Source organism: Amblyomma americanum, chromosome 2 (assembly GCF_052857255.1).
Source record: "Amblyomma americanum isolate KBUSLIRL-KWMA chromosome 2, ASM5285725v1, whole genome shotgun sequence".
Classification (NCBI taxonomy): domain Eukaryota; kingdom Metazoa; phylum Arthropoda; class Arachnida; order Ixodida; family Ixodidae; genus Amblyomma; species Amblyomma americanum.
This window is the reverse complement of record NC_135498.1, coordinates 51,417,485-51,434,982: the sequence shown is the minus strand read 5'-3', so window position 1 is coordinate 51,434,982 and position 17,498 is coordinate 51,417,485. Positions and strand designations below refer to the sequence as shown.

The 17,498-nt window shown below is 47.1% G+C and overlaps 1 protein-coding gene and 1 non-coding gene across 2 annotated transcripts in view; both read left to right on the top strand.

The window, feature by feature from the left end:
- Nucleotides 1–17,498, top strand: part of LOC144119684 (uncharacterized) — a 171,377-nt gene that overhangs the window by 75,881 nt on the left and 77,998 nt on the right. Inside the window, exons 5-6 of the mRNA XM_077652251.1 lie at nucleotides 254–328; nucleotides 3,197–3,257. Coding sequence (XP_077508377.1) covers nucleotides 254–328; nucleotides 3,197–3,257 — 136 coding nt within the window. The remainder of the gene's footprint in view (nucleotides 1–253; nucleotides 329–3,196; nucleotides 3,258–17,498) is intronic.
- TRNAS-ACU (transfer RNA serine (anticodon ACU)) lies at nucleotides 2,288–2,359 on the top strand. The gene has a single exon. It is a non-coding gene; the product is annotated as a tRNA-Ser (tRNA).

Genomic DNA, 17,498 nt, shown 5'->3' with positions numbered 1-17,498 from the left:
CGTCATCAGACCGGATCATTGTCATTGGCTGAAGGAAAATGACGGCATTAGTCGGAAGCATTCCCATTGACTGGTGGGAAGTAACCTCACCATACAGAGGAATTCCCTTTGGCTGGAGGCAAGTGACGTCACCAGACCGGAATTGACGTCACTTCCGGTAACTAATGTAATTGCGTTGCCAACACATAACTGTCGTATTCGAAATGCCCTTCGAGCGTCCTGTTCAAAGCCTGTTTGTTTTTTTGTATGACAGATTCTGTGGGTCGGTATGCTCGCAGCGTTCGACTACGTGGTGACAGACGACACTTCCCCCATTTACCGATACCTTGTGAGTGAAATTCCTTGCGTGTGTTGCGTTATTTTTGTGTTCTGTTTCTTTTTTTTGGGGGGGGGGGGGGTTGTGAGAGGAGAAGTGTGTGCACCCAAGTCCATGTCTTGAAATTTATAACGCCTCGGGTTCGCGGACTGCCGATGCATCGTGTTGCAGAAAACAAACTGTTTCGCGATAAGCCGAAAATAAAAAAAATGCCTAAATACCGAGCGAAGCAGTAACAAGGAACAGGCAGATCAAAGCTGCAATTAGCTTTTCGCACGCGACAGCTTCGTGTAATTTGTTTTGGGAGCATAAAAAATGAGCTACACGAACAGAAAAATGAATGGTGGTGACGGCTGAGCACGCGAGCTTGGTTGGTGCTCGAATGAAACTAAAACCTTGTTTGTCCTTCGTGCCGCGCTCACGACTCTCGTTAAACTCGCTCTGGATGTGACGAATTGCCTGTGAGCACGCTCTTGTGAGCTAGTTCGTACGTAAGTTGTCATGCTAATCGTGTGCAGTTAATGAATGGTGGAAAAAACAGTGTTAAGTCTTCCAGAACAGCGCTAAAAAGGGACAGTATAAGAATAACAGAGACTTACTAGCACTGCCCTGTAGCTCTTTTCTTTACACTTTGCTTCATAAGCAGCAGGGTGATTCGCAGCTATCAGGGTAGCCGTTTAAAGTTTTAGCACGACAATACAGCCGTGCTATAACTTGTTAGAGTTGCATTATCCGCTACACCTACACGTCAGGCGGTGGCACACACCTGCCACTGCGCGTGTACATTAATCACGTGGCTTGTTATGCATACATCTATGCTATTAAGTCTCTATTGTTCTTGAACTGTCCCTTTCTCGCGCTGTACTCGAAGACTAATCGCTGTTTTTCCCACCATTCATTAACTGCACACGCTTAGCATGACAAATTAGTATTTCACGTTCACGCGCTAAATCGCTCGCCGTGCATTCCCATACTTTATTTTGGAATATTTGCTCAGTTCTCGGAAGTTCTCGCCCATTTTGTGTGCCTCATCCGCCATATTCGCGCAATTTTTTCTAATAATAGTAATAACTGGTTTTTGCGGAAAGGAAATGGCTCAGTATCTGTCTCATATATCGTTGGACACCATAAACGCGCCGTAAGGGAAGGGATAAAGGAGGGAGTGAAAGAAGAAAGGAAGAAAGAGGTGCCGCTGTGGAGGGCTCCGGAATAATTTCGACCACCTGGGGGTCTTTAACGTGCACTGACATCGCACAGCACACGGGCGCCTTAGCGTTTTTCCTCCATAAAAACGCAGTTGCCGCGGTCGGGTTCGAACACGGGAACTCCAGCTCAGTAGCCGAGCGCCCTATTCTTTATCCCAGAATGGCTTTTCTTACGCGAAGCATAGAAATGCTTCGTTTGTCAACTAACCCTCCCTCTTTGGACAGGTAACAAGCACAATGCCGAGTAGCTAACATCAGCACTTTCATTTTCCTACGAACCCGACCGCGGCGGCTGCGTGTTTATGGAGGCGAAACGCTAAGGCGCCCGTGTGATGTGCGATGTCAGTGCACGTTGAAGATCCCCAGGTGGTCGAAATTATTCCGGAGCCCTCCACTACGGCCCCTATTTCTTCCTTTCTTCTTTCACTCCCTCCTTTATCCCTTCCATTACGGCGCGGTTCAGGTGTCCAACGATATATGAGACATACTGCGCCATTTCCTTTTCCAAAAAAAAAAAACATTTATTATAGCCAGGAGTAGAAGATCAGATCTGACCGTTTCGGTTACGAGGCGAGGCTCGGAGGCTTCTTGGAAAAAAAAAATACCTAGCCATTAACAACTACGCTCCGCTTGCGAGCGTGGCCAGACCTTACTAACTACCGAGTGTACCCCCTTAACCCCCCAACCCGCACGTTGCACTGCGTACCAAATAACGCAGTGCAGTGGAAATAAAACCTGTAAGAAATTGTGTTAAAGAAGAAAACCCGCCGCGGTGGCTCAGTGGTTAGAGCGCTCGACTACTGATCCGGAGTTCCCGGGTTCGAACCCGACCGCGGCGGCTGCGTCTTTATGGAGGAAAAACGCTAAGGCGCCCGTGTGCTGTGCGATGTCAGCGCACGTTACAGATCCCCAGGTGGTCGAAATTATTCCGGAGCCCTCCACTACGGCACCTCTCTCTTCCTTTCTTCTTTCACTCCCTCCCTTATCCCTTCCCATACTGCGCGGTTCAGGTGTCCAACGATATATGAGACAAATACTGCGCCATTTCCTTTCCCCAAAAAAACAATTATAAACAATTATAAAGAAAGAAGAAAAAACTCAACGGCGCTCGCTTGGGCGACACGATGGAAATGCGTGAGCGGTAGCCGTTACCATCTCGCTCATTGGCCACGCACCGATTGGTTAATTTTTTTTTATTTTTCGTTCTTGAAGTTTTAATTTTCGTCGACTCCTTCTAACGCGACGACATCGGTCATTGTCAGGTTTACATTCATAGATCCTTGGGAGTCCTCATACCACTCCTGGCGCAATGGTGTGGAGGTTAAGCGATGCGCCACTGCCCTGCGATGGCAGCTGTTGTCATAGGTGGGGCTTGTGAGACTCAGGCTGCCCTTCCCGGTCAACCCCTCGCGACCAATCATTAATTTAACTGCCACCTGCTCTTGTGGGCAGAGATTCGCTCCTAAGGCTTCACCTAGGGCTTCACTCTGTTTACCGCGACATGTCCCATCTAATGGTCGCGTATTAAAAAGGGGAAAAGCATCAAAGCTGGTTGGCTGCTTTGCGCGAGTTTGTTTAGCGCCAGGGAATCTCAGCACTCATTTGGTTCCTGTATGGGCGTTTTCGCCGACACAGCTGTAATTGATGTGTGCAACTTTTTTCTTCTCCACCACAGGTTCACGCCATCATGGTCGCGCTGCAGGTCGTCAACGTTCTTCACGTCGGTCTCGCCTCCTGTAAGTCTCCTGCGGCGTCGTGTGGATATGCAGGTTGGCTCGTTTACTTTCTAACCTTCACACGCGCGCCCTTACTGATTACGTGTCACGTGATGCGTGGCAGTCTAGACGACGAAAGCACTCTCAAGAAGCGGCTGCTTGCGCCTGTAATATTTTTTTTTTTCCACCGAGAGGTGAGCCACAGTCTTTTCTTCTTCTTTAGGGTGAACTGAGAGTTCACCAGAGCGAATTTATTTTTTGACCTGGCAGATTTCGTCTGGCGAGATGCCTATATGCTCGGGAAGGAATGAAACGCGTTGCTCAAGTCTCCAGAGCTGAGTTAGCGTTTTTGTGGCTACAACTGTCCCAAAGTGAACTAAAGTTTTTTTTTCTTCTTTAATGGTGTTCATGGAACAAATTTTTGCGGAAGAAAAAGAAACATAAGATATTGCTCTATGTGTTTCTATATATCTGTATCTCTCTGACTCTTTTGTCCTTCTGTTTTTGTTTTGTTTTTATGTCATCATCGGCCTAGTTTTTTTTTTCTTTTTCACTCTCGTCTTGAGTTATATTGAAAAAGAACACCGGGAACCCAGATCACACGTGGATGCTTGACCAATGCCCGAGCCCCGCGCTCGAGCGCTCGGCGGCTGAGCCACTCACAGTGGCCTCAGACTCGTTTGTAACGCGTCGAGCTGCTCAGCCAGCGCAATCTCTTCTGCATCTGTTACCGGGGACGTAAGATTAATATTTGCCCACTGCCAATCTGTTGTCGCAACGGAAGGTAAACTGGCCGCTGGAAGAGGGGGCCGAAAAAGTTATCGATTGTTGGCTCTCGACTGCCTTTCGGGTACATATTGGCACTGCGGAGCCGACTTTCCTGCCGCTCGCATTTTTTTTTTTCGTGCGTGTTGTTCCCGGGAGAAAGCCATTATGTTGATAAAGTGCGCGCAGCGTTCGTAAGCCGGGATAAACAGCGGCTGGCTTTGTGGCCTTAGAGCGCTCCGGTGCTTTCATTTGTTATACTTTGACCTTAAGGTTGCGTGATGGAAAAACTGCCGGCCGGGGAAGCCGTATACCAGGCGCCAGGTGCATAATGCCACTGATCGTTTTGTAATAGTAATCCTGCGATGACCGCGTGTTTGAGTTGTTCTTGTTGTCGTTAGCTATTGTGTGACGGTCATGCTTTGGAACTGCCGAAATTTTAAAGGCCGCCGGTGTGCGAATACGTGATAAATGCCATTGAGTTACGGTGCAAATCTGCGTTCTTTCTGCAGCTTTTGTTGTATCTTTCGTTCAAAGTCCTTTGGCTATTAGAACAGCATCTTTTATGAAGGCAGCTTGGTTAGTTAGTCTTAATTGTTCAGTGTTGGTTAAAAATAATTAGGGGACCTTGTAAAGACAAACACAGTGCTGCGGCCTGCCCGTCGGCAGTTTCGCCGAATGACTTATGCTAACTGGTAAGTGCGTTTATTAGCGCAAAAGCACTATTTCGATGGGTAGACCCTGAGCGAGACATTGCGATGTTTGTCGGTTTGTGCAAAGTGGAGTAAATAAATTAAAAGAAATCAAATAAATGCCCGCGACTGTGATTCGAGCCCGCGGCAGCGCGAACCGATGAGCTTCGCTGGCCACTACACGAGAGCAATATGCTATCGCCGCAGACGATTACGCCTCGTGTGAAACTACAACACACTCTCGCGCTGTGCATTGCACATCGCCTTCTTCATCAACTAATACTACTATCAATATAATATTCGCTCTTTGAACTATATATGTGGCGGTAGTGAGAGAGAGATGTGCGCTTCATGCGTTGGCGTGGACAACGCAATGGCAGAAACAAGGCTCTAGAGTACTGCGCGTTGACTTTGACAGCATTGCTGCAGGAACGCTGCACTGGAGAATAGGCCGCCGACGTACATTGAGTAGATTGGAATTGACGATGAAAAAGTAGAAAACGCGCATAACTGGCACCCTGGGTCAGTGGACACCTCGATCGCGCTTTCAGGACGTGCCGGTGGTGTCCGCGGGAAAAAAAAAAAGAAAACTGCCCTTCCGCACAGTATTTCGTGTTTAGCAATGCTAAACCGCCATTCATTTTTTTTTATCTGCGTCCTCAATATTCGAGTTGAAAGCACCTTTCACCGAAAAATAAGCGGATGAAACGTGATGTATTCATCGCATTTTTTTCCTATCTCTACTTATACGTGTTGCTATTTGTTGAGCATAAATTTGTCCGGGAGGAAGGACCATGAGTAAAAATACAATGCACACCCCGCTGCAAGGGGTGAGCAGACCAGCAGTCAGATCATGTAGCTTCTTCATGCATTTATCTCTATTTCTGTTTAGAGCTACAAACCTGAAGGTCCCTCTAGCGAGCTTACATTCAGTTACTCATGCGAGACATTATGTTTTCGCATAAAACAATAGTTTTGTTTTAGGAAAACACAAGCTTCAATTCGATCAATGTGTGAACAGGAGGTGATGTGCAGAAAGCAATGAAGCTCTCGTCAACATGACCTCGTGCTCAGTAAGGTCATTTTGGCAAAAGGTCGACCGGAGGTCATTACGTAGCGTCATTGTCAGACAATGATCATGATCTGTCTGTTGAAAGTTTGGCAGAACTGAGTGCAAATGTGCACCGGAACCACCCATTAATTTTGCGCCTGGCGCTTGAAGCTATAGTCACATCGCGAGACATTGTCTAGAGAGTTGCTTCTTGTAGATATTCGAGAACAGTGCTTGCCGCACCAACACCGACGCTTCTTGACGCTTTGAATCAAGAAACCATACGCACCTTGCAGCGCTCGCACTTCGCTCGACCTCCTGCACCCTAATCCAGAAAGGGCTATAAAGGTTTAAGGGTTGGTGTTTTGGCGTCTAATATCATTGTCGTAGAAATGAGTCTCTTAAATACCTTTGACTACTCACCCAGAGAACCACAGTTAGTTTCCCACGTGCTAGCCATTCGTCTCAAGAACGAAATGATGCAGTTAATCGCATCGTACTCATTTTTTTGGCTTAGTTTGTGCACGGTGTGTTTCTAGAGTGGCAACGTGTGTGTTTCAGCTGACAGCCGCTGTAAGGAGTGGTGTCCTGGTGGCCGCGTTTACAAATCTTGTTCCCACATTTGTTGCCCACATTGTGCGTACTGGAGCAAACCTGCAAATTAATAAACGTCCCGAGATGCCCGCGAAAGATTTCAGTGTCGCAAGTTTTCACCTAGAAGTATTCCATGCAAACACATTTGTTATCGCGAGAACAAAAATAAAATGCGACATCGAGCAACTGGGCGATCAAAGCAGCTCGCGCCGTAACCAGAGGCCGGAGCTATTGACCTTTTAATTGTCTATTTATTGAGACAACAATCATTAAGCACGTCAACCTGCTTGGTCGAAGCGCCACGTAAAAACTTTGGAATTTTTTAACTTCGAAGTCGAACCAATTCATCAAGCGCACTCAACAAAACAGGTGGTTCTACCTGTGTCCGATACTCTTCTCGTATGTGGTACACACTCTCCACTGAGCTCTCTCACAGATAGAATAAGCTTGTTCGTTTATTTGAGCCCAAGTCTACAAAGTTGGGAATGTGTATACGCGTTCGCTCGTAACCCGCTCAGCCTGCGTAAACCGCAGACGAACAGGCACTTTACAAAACGTTAGTCTATAAACGGCCCTTCTAAGGACTGTCCGCAGCCTATTCACAGCCTTGTACACATAGGCTCTCCACAGATTGCCCATTATTGCCTATAGGTTGTCCAAAATTGATAATTGCCTATAGACTGTCCACAGACAGCATATAGGTGCCTATGGACTGTCTAAGAAAGTTTTCGCGAGCTTATAGATTCGTGGTGCATTGGGTTCGTGCGTTGGCTTCGCAAACGGGAGACATCCTTTGAGTCCCGAGGAAAGAGGAAGTCTCCGTGGCCTAGAGGTCTGTGACAGCGCCGGATGCCGCCGGCTGATGTTCGAATGGCAGCGGTAGTTTTCCTCGTGCCTATTGGCGCGCTCGTCGGCCATTGGCTTCCGGTGGCCATCGACCCTCGCTTCGGCTGGCTCGACGCCCACTCCTGCCGCCTGTCCCTGGCGCCGAGGGTCTCTTCATCGTCTATTCGAATGCAGTGTGACATTCTCGATGGCCTCTCCGAGGGACAGAACGCCTCCTCCCCCTCCATCTCGTCTGCCTTTTCTCGAGCCTTGACCTCAAACGGCGCCAGCACCGCTGGGTCGGCGACCTTGTTGAGCCGAGGCCTAAGCCCGGTAGGGTTCGGTTTTGTTGCTGCGACTACTGTCTAGTTTCCGTTTCCTTGCAGTCTGCAGTCTTGGCGGTCACCGGTCTTCCGGTGTATTAGCGACGTACTGATCCAAGCTGTGCACGCAAGAGCAAACTTTATTAGCATGCTGTAAACTTCAAAGTGTGAGCGGAAAGCGGGCAGTCTTGCTCTTTCGAGTTCGGCGTAGCAGTGAAAATGAACCTCGTTCCTGAATGCGAACAGATCTCAGAGGCTAGGCTAACCGCTATTCTCTTCAAAATGGTGATCAAGGAGTCCTTTTTCGATGCAAAGGTCGCGAGCTTGAATCGAGTGGCGAGAAAATTCTCAACGCAGTTTTCTCGGCAATAAATGTCTTTTCTTTGCTACTTTTCCAGAAAGATCCATATGAATCGACTTTTACTAATAAATACTATTGTATAAAGTTCTCCTCGGTGTCCCTTTACCAAAACCGATCGTAGATGCCAATCTCTGCTACAGCTTCACAGATTATGAAGCACTTTATGTATGCAGAGGAGTACAAGTGACCGAGGCGTGAAACTATAAAGGCTACAGCTCAAAATACCGCAAATCCTAGTAGGTCTAGAGGACGCCAGAAGGCAGGAAAGTCGCGTAATCGCTAACTAGCACCTGCTTATTCGTCGCCAAAGGAGACAGAGGAAAACATTTAGAGAAAATGTTATTTCAATGTCGACTCACTGGGTCACCTTGAAATATGTGCCCCAATGCGTGCTGTGGGTCCACCCAATGGATCCAAATTTTGATCGATTAACCCGGATGACACGAAAAGAGCTTACAGCGTTGCATCGCAGAAAGATCGCATCGTCAGAAGATGTATGTAGAGGGATCGTCCCCGAGGCGCTCATAACTGCGTCCCCGTTTTTTCACTCGTCAAAAGCAGACGCTTCTAACGGCGACACCAACTATGCTTTGTTTTAGCCAGACGTCAGACTGCAACTGTTAAAACAACATTCTATCGTCAGTTTAACTTGGTTGGCCGCCGCGGTGGCTCAGTGGTTATGGTGCTCGGCTGCTGACCCGAAATACGCGGGTTCGACCCCAGCCGCGGCGGTCGAATTTCGATGGAGGCGAAATGCTGGAGGCCCGTGTACTGTGCGATGTCAGTGCACGTTAAAGAACCCCAGGTGGTTGAAATTATTCCGGAGTCCTTCACTACGGCGCCCCTCATAGCCTCAGTTGCTTTGAGATGTTAAATCCTCATAAACTAATCTAAACTAACCTAAACTAGTTTAACTGGGTTGACGTTCGCAAATCCGGCTGACATAACGTAATTGCCGTCGCTTGTTTTAGCCAACGGAAAGCTGGTTGTCCTACATGCCTAGTATACAGGCGATAGGCCAGGAGTCATGAAACTAAAACACGAATGCTGAGTTGATTTAAGTTGATGACATTCATCCTGCTTAATCTCTTCTCCCGGCTGTGCACTGTTTCACCAGCTGAATATTTTACAGATAGTTAGCCGAAGTGTTCAGCGCGCTCCAATTGTGCCGAGCGCTCTAGTTAACGGCCTGTTACGCAAGAAGTGTCGCCAGGCGTGCCCTGCCTGCTTCATTTACGTCCACGAGCCTTTTGTTCCGTACCGAGCGTCCCCTCCAATGCTGGCGGCCGCTCTGACACATCTACTGTCGCTGTCATGCACATGACGCACTGCCTATTCTTGTGTGCGGGGTGTTTGAAGCGGTATCGTTAAAAATTTCAGCGGCCAATGGCAAGCGATGAAAGAAGTTGTACTTAACAAAACACGTTGTGGGGCTAGTTGGTGAAGCATAGTTTCTCGAAGTTCTTTATGGCGCCACAAGAAACAAGGACACAGGAAGAAGTACACAGTACGGGCGCTGACTCCAACAGTTGGAGCCAGCGCCCGTCCTTTGTACTTCTTCCTGTGTCCTTGTTTTTCGTAGACAGTTGGAGTCAGCGCCCGTCCTGTGTACTTCTTCCTGTGTCCTTGTTTTTTGTAGACAGTTGGAGTCAGCGCCCGTCCTGTGTACTTCTTCCTGTGCCCTTGTTTTTTGTGGCGCTATAAAGAACTTCGAGAAAGAAGTTGTAACAGTAGTGAATTTACGATATATATACATATAAGGAAGAGAAATAGCTGTGTGCACTCTTTAACTCCCTCATTGTGAACAGATGACGCCTGATCTATCTCGCAGAAGAACAAGTAGACGACAGGAGAGAAGATACAAGCTGGGACCATGCGGTAGATAAGTATAATACCGGGCAAGGAGGAATATAGATAAAAAAAATGAATAAAAAGGAAAGGAATTAAAAGCCTGGGGCTTGGCGTAAAGTCTGGCTACTGCAGATTCCATCGCTTAACGAATGGAACGCTGGAGAGTCTCTATATTTTAGACCGTCAAGGCAGAACAAAGAGGGAGTAAATTAAACAAATATTTGGTCAGGGTCCTATTAAAGATGGGACGACCGTAGGCACTAAGGCAAATTCCAAATTATCTTCCAGTTTCGCGCAATTTTACGAAACTTGGGTAGTGGTGGCGACGCTTACACGAGTCGAACGAAGGGAACACTTATTGGAAAACTATTAGCAAAGCAGATATATTTCTCCATGTTTAAATTATTTTTGTGGTCGCTGTTCTTCACTTACTGAGCTCTTGTCGTCACGCACGCTAATTTTTACATTCCCTGACTTCCTCCCTCGCCACTTTCTTTTTATCTAGAAATTGATGGCTTTAAAACAGCTCTACAAAAAAAAAACAAGGCCACTTTCATTATTTTGAGCATCACATTGGAAGGCACGTCCGCTCATCTCGTACTTCATTAATTTATTCACCTCTATCATGTCCCTGCCGGCCTAAAGTTTATCCGACGTTCCAATCGTTCACTGGCCAAGTACAAAATGTTCAACGACTTGTAGCGCCATTTCTCTGGTTTGCTTGCTTCAGCTATTTCAGTTTTCACTTTTTTTTTTCACTTCTGTATTCTTCAGTGACGCTGTATGCTAGTGAAATCGACGTTCAGAGCCACGATTTTGCTGTCAGCGCAGCTCGTCGAGTGCCTGGCGCCGCGAATAAATTGGCGTCAACGGCAGCGGGAAAGCGCCAGCAAAAAAAAAATTTAACAACAAAAATCCGCTTCGCGACGTCGCGATATCAACGCGACTACATAGATATAGCTGGTATACGTACACGCCGCGGGCTCGCCCTCTTCCTCCTCATCCCTCTCTCCCATTCATCCTCTCCAGCCTTTCTACTAAAGCCCCGCCAGTCGCATTTATTATTGACGCCAGAAAAGAGATTGCTGTGAGCGCTTCGCATTCATGGAATTCGTATCTAGCTTCGGGTAGAAGCCTTTATTAATCGGAATTCATTGAGCAGCTCTTCATACCTTTTTTTTTCTTTTTGCCGCTTTGTTGCGTTTTTCGTTCTTCCTTCTTTATCTTTCGAGTCGCTTTGGTTCACTCGCTCAGAATGATGAGAGCTTTCGTATCGCTTCGTTCTTGTTCGTGATCGCACCATTCGTTTTTGAGTTGCGGAATCCTGGAAACATTCATTCCTTCGTTGTATCGCCACGGGAAGCTTCGTGCGGATGCTGATGCGAATTCATTGTTTCGCGATACCGGCGAGCACGATTGCGGATCCCGAAAAACGAAAAAGAAAATTAAAATTCGGGGCACTCGAACCAAACAGCTTCGGGAGGTTGAGAAGAATAGCGGTTCGCGGCCGTAAACCGAACAGCCCGGAAGCGTGGACGAAAATGAGGGAAGAACAAATTGCCGAAGCAACATATCCGGTCCTCTTTCAGCCTCTGTGTTCTGTGTGTTTTTTTCAGCGTCTGTGTCCTGGCTTTTGTACAGTCGGTGCGTCTTCTCTCTTTTGAAGCAGAAAAAGCTCGGGCCGCGGGGCGCCGTAACAAGCAGATTTGCTTCATCCCGGCAGCGGAGGTAATCCGTTTCATCCGCCCGATAATCCGGTCCTTGTCTTTCCTGCCGAGTAAACAGCTTAGCCGACGGCGAGACTAGACGCCGGCTTTCGCTACAGCCAAAGCAAAATTAGGGATAGAAGCCACTGTATAAAAGTGAGAGGCGGCCGGATGAAGAGACGGGGGGGTCTGGCCTGAAGTTTGGGAATGCGGGTGAAAAAGAGAAGGAAAGAGGAAAAATTTTTTTGTACAGTTTGAAAGGAAGAAGTCGCTGTGAAATACTTTGAGTTAGAGTTGAGAGCAAAAAGGTGTCAGTTGAAAAAGCGTACGAGAGGAGACGTTTCTCCTTGAGTGTGCCGAGGGAAGCACTTGGGCACTCGGTTAGACAGCAAGCTCAGGTAGAGGTTTCAGAGTGTCTCAAAAGGCTTCAGAGGCAAAGTCCTTCACGTAGGGGAGATAGCAGGAAGAATAAAGGGAGTAAAAAGAGAGAGGAATTGATATAGTAGACGCGTATGCTTTGATGTCCACTGTACGTTCGCTTATGGGGCAAGCGTGCTCTAAACATTCGCAGCGAGGATTACACTGTGCGCTTGTCTGCCGCCTCGTCCGGTTATACGCAGGGCGGAGGCTGCTTTGTCCTTTCCTCTGTCTTTTTTTATGGCTCTTTTCTTTGTTTATATGTTTGTTTTACCTCTTTAATCCTTTCTACCTTTTCAGTTCGCCCCCTTCTTCTTCCACTCATTCCCTTCATCGTGTTCTCCTCCGTCATGCACTCTTGGGATTTCAGTTCGAAGTGTCCGTTCTTTAGTAGCACATTCGCCGGATGCTTACGAACTTTTCAAGCGCGTCTTGCCAGCGAGCGGTAAATAAAAACAGCTCGAGTTATCGCTGTTTGAAACGTTAATTAATAAAATTAAGTAACTATAAACGAAAGTTAGCACTAAGAAAGATGCTAGTTATTGAACAAAATTCTTTATTCATTTTTATCTAGTAGAGGTATTGGAGGGGTGATACTCTGTTTCACTCAACGCGGAGTATACTTGGTGTCACATTATTATTGTGCTGATTGTGCTGTAAGAGTAGTACTCGCATATTGCGAGGCAGTCTTATTTAGCTTTCTGTGAATTAAGTTACAGCTCTTTCAGCGATGACGTCCTTATCACTATACGCATTACTGAAGTGCTGATTAGTAAAATTCTTCACTGTGAAGACTTCCGCTGAATCGGCTTTCACTACTGGACACAGCAAATTTTTCATTACTTGGCGCTAGCGCTAAAGAGAAGGTCAGAGGCTAGACCCAAGAAAATAGCATGTAAGAGAGAGTCAGGATGTTTGGTGGGGGAGATGGCGCGCTTAATTTCTGAATCTCGTTAGTATATGCTTACACTACGTTTAGGTTTTCCTTAGTCATCAGATTATAGCTCAGTATGCCTCGTCAGCTCTAATTTAAGCACCATGCTTTTTTTGAAATCGTCCTCTCTTGAATTCAGCGGTGCAACTTAACTGAGACACCCCTAGATGCAGCACCTCTTTTTTTTTTTAGCATGTACTTGTTATCTCTATATAGTAAAGGAAATTGAAGGAAGTAATGGGGTGAGATGAGGGGCTGACTCACTATCTCAGGATAATATAATAAAGATTACCTATGGCTGGCCGTTATTCCTTTGTTGTTGTCGTTTCTTCTTTACTTTGCGGTATCACCCGCGAGAGATGGAAGTGAGGCTTTTGCAATATTTTCTTTTCCTGTCTACGTTTACTTCGAAATTTCAGCCTGTTTCACGCCCCTTGTTTGTCCATACTGGCTCAGTTATGTACAGAACCCTCTGTTTTCTACTATATATATTCCATGCATTGCCTGTAGGGTACCTTAGGTATTACGTACCTCAGGTTCAGTACCTCCCCTTCTTCGCCAACCGCTTCGCACCTGCACGCGCCACTGTGAACACTTTTGCGCTTCTCACGTCACTACCCGAAAGACGATTGCGCACGAACCGCATTGTAATTCCAACGCCACGCCAGTACCATTGCAACTGATTAACGGACTCCAAGACCCATTGCATAGGAAGGTACAAACAATCAGACAGACGAACAAGATCGCCTGAAGAGAAGATTCTTCTAGGGGGCATTCCTCTCCCGCCAATGTTTAGCCTGGGCGCATGCGCAGCGGTTGATCTCATTTAGGTAACCACTGACACGATGTGTGCTATTTTGCGTGCTCCTTTCGTGGTATATGCAACTGAGGGGTATACGACCTATAAAAAAAAAATACGAGAGGGACGCCGCTTTCTGTGGAAGGATGGAGTTGAGGGACGGGGGGTCTACGTACGATGATAACTAACGTAGTCGGGGTTGCGATGCACTAATTGGAGCAGTCCTGAATCTTTATTGCGAGGTGGGCATTCGCAGCGCTATTTCTTGTGCTCTTTGCGGGGCTGCTTCGAGTACGGTAACCAGCCGACGACCGTCGCAAGGCAGAAAAAAGAGTTGCCGAAAAGACCCCCCCCCCCCCCCCCCCCAGAATATATATATATACACACAGGCACTGGCCCAGCGAGCGGCCTCCGCTTCTACGGATGGCGCCTTTTTACCCGGTCCCATCCCAAGGGTGCTGCGCTATTTCACTATATGGGTTAGCGGTCACCGTCATATATATATATATAATATATATATAATATATATATATATATATATATATATATATATATATATATATATATATATATATATATATATATATATATATATATATATATATATATATATATATATATATATATATATATATATATATATATATATACATACATATCTGAATAGCGGATCGGCATTGCGCGTGCGTAGAACTCAAACACGGTTCCGGTTTTTTGGATGACGGTGACCGCTAACCCATATAGTGAAATAGCGCAGCACCCTTAAGCGGGATGGGACCGGGAAAAAAGCCGCCACACATAGAAGCGAAGGCCGCTGGCTGGGCCAGTATTTCATCGTTGCCCGCGCACTGTGCCCCATGTGCACGTAGCATTCGCCTTGCCTCAAGTAGTCCGCGCCTCAAAATCCCAAAGTTAGAACGTGGCAGGTTTAAATATTTTGTCTGGATTTTGACGACCAATAGGCTTAGTGAATACGCGCTGTTCGGTCACCATGGACATAAAGCGTCAGAAAGCAAGGAATATTGAGACATGTTAATGCTTTAACGTGTTAACATGTCAACATGTTTGCCCCAAGAAAGGTTATCATATCGTTGAGTTTAACGTAGTACGATGCTTTTTTATTATTCATTACTTAATCTTCGTCCTCTGTTTTTGGGGGTGTAAATAAAACCGGTAAGTGGAACTTGCTAGACAGTATAATTGAGCGTTTCTATTTTCGGCCGAAATGGAGCTACGAGCTTAGGTTAACGCAGTGCAGATGCGGCCAACCCTTATCGACCGAACGGGCTTCACGGTGGATAACATACGCAGCCGATGACAGCCGCAGTTGTTAGTAAGTGCGAGTCCGCTCTTACAAAAGTCTACCACGCACTTGAGCAACATATATAGTCTAGTGCTTTTCGCGGATTATTCTTCTTGTTTTAGCGTCAGTTTTGTTTTATAGCGAGAGCTCTATCCCTCGGGGTACAACTTCCGATTTCGATGTGGATGAGACAATGACCTTCAATGTCTCACAAGGTCAAACCGAACTTCACTGCGTGGTGGTATAGCCCAAGCAATGGTAGTGTGACCACGTGATCATATCACTATGACCATTGGGTACCTGACTTTGACATTTGACCTTGACCGTTGTCTTTGACATTTGATTTGAGACAGTGGGCACCACGTCGACAATGGCCTTCAGTGCCTCACAAGGTCAAACTGAACCTCTCCTGTATTCATTAAAGTCCCTCTCTCTATCTCTCTCTCAAACCGAACTTAACTGCGTGGAGGTATGGCCCAAGCTATGGTATTATGACCATGTGATCATATGACTGACCGCTGGGTACTTGACTTTGGCCTTTACCGTTGACTTTGACATTTGATTTGAGACAGTGGGCACCACATCGACAATGACCTTCAGTGTCTCACAAGGTCAAACTGAACTTTTGGAGTAGTATGCTAGCCTAACGACCGGTCAGACCTCTCCTCTCTCTCTCTCAAACCTAACTTAACTGCGTGGTGGTATGGCCCAAGCTATGGTAGTATGACCACGTGATCATATGACTACGACAATTGGGTACCTGACCTTGACCTTTGAGCTTGACGGTTGACTTTGACATTTGATTTGAGACAGTGGAGACCAAGCTTAGCAGAGCTTTCGCTCGTATAACTATAATTCAGCCAGTTGACCCCCGAGCCATTTTTTATACCTCGCATGTAAGTGGAGGCCTCGAGGGGAAAGTCTCCAGTTCCAGACTAAATAGCCTAAACTTCGTTCCGATTACAGTGTGCGGCGCACGCGCGCACTCTATAAGGCCTAGCTTACATCAATAAAAAAATGACGCTGCGCTCCGCAATTCAATTGGGCGCCGCTCCGTGGCTTCCGCGTTTTTACATTCATTCTCTTTTTATGTTTTTTTTTGCCCCGCTCTCGATTGGACCTCGCATGAGAAAGCAATTTTCTAAATTTTGCTTCTTGCGCTGGGTTTGCCGTTCTTCGGCGTTCTCAATCGTTGTGTTCAACGAGCGGCAAACATAACTATAGGAGGAGCATATGGCTGCTTCCCAACGTTAGAAAAAAGAAAAAAAAAGAAAATACGGAAAGCCGCGCTACACGCGAGGGTGTTCTACAACGAAATTGCGACTTCCAACAATCTCATTAAAACGAAGACCGCCGAAGGGGAAGAAAGAAGTCAGGAGAGGAAGGTCGGAGGGGGGGGGGGGGGGGGGGGGGGTGGGGGGCTATGTATTCGCTTGGCAGCAGTACCGTGCATCGTAGGGGAATCCGTAGTACGTCTGATCGTCGTACAGTTCCTGCACAGGGCAAAGCGCTTCAACTACTGCACGTAAGTGCGATGCCATTAGGAGTTCTTTCTTTAGTTCCGCAACACTCTCGCCTCACAAACAAAATAAATGAAAACCTTTTTAGGCTTTGTTTAACCGTTACTTATGCGATTGGCTACGAGGTTGTGAAGCGACCTACCTACGAATTTATCGCGCGGTGCGGTAAAGATCCCCGGACGGAAAACAATAGCTTCTTTGACGCCCTAATAGGATGTTTTCTCTCTTTCCCTCTCTTATAGTAATCAGATTACATTGCTTAGCTATATCTACAGGTACTGCTAAGCACAGGGACCACAAAGTGCTTGTAGTACAGAGCAGTTTACTGCTAAGAGTAGCGCTTCCAAGTTTTACTGCAACTATCTCCCACTGATTACACTTGAACCTTAGCGTTAACCAGCAGCAGTAAATTGGATACTTAGGCCGGTAATATACCTTGTTGGGTATTCCCCGGTGAGGGTGATAAGAATTAAGTGACGAACAAGAAGCAGGCCTTGCGGTGGGTAGAACCCAAGGAACAAAGAAACGGGTAATGGTGTTCACCCAAGCTTCCGCGCTAGGTGTACACAACTAGCCCAGGGTGGCAGCGCCGATGCGTGCGAGGCTCAGTAATGTGAGCTTCGCGAACAGGTAATACGTAGCGCTGCCGAAAATGCCGCCGCGGGGTGTGCTGCTATTGATGCTTCGCGGCAAAAACGCATTTGTAGGCGGAAGCTATCAGGTAGGTGCTCGCCCGAGGCGGTTTAGGCACGCGCGGGGAGCCCTAATAGGACAGCGACCTCCTCACCGCGGCGACGTCATCGCCGTGCTCCCATCGCTGTCGCGTCGTACCCCGCGGGCGTTATTTCTCCTCGCATCCACTTTGTGTTCTTGCGGTTGCACCCCCCCTCCTTCTTCCACACGCCCACCTCCACCTTTGCATACCTCACGCGAGAGAGCGATATCTCGCGCTGCGCTTAAAACGAGTGGATCAGTACCGCGAATGCACAAAGAAAAAAGGAGAAAACAGAGGAGGACGTAATAATGAGTGCGCGGTGTTTCGCCGCTCGTCTCAATTTCCGAGCTTCCGCTAGGGGCGCAATGAGCGCATACGTGTAGCGTGTCATTGTTAGCGCGCGACA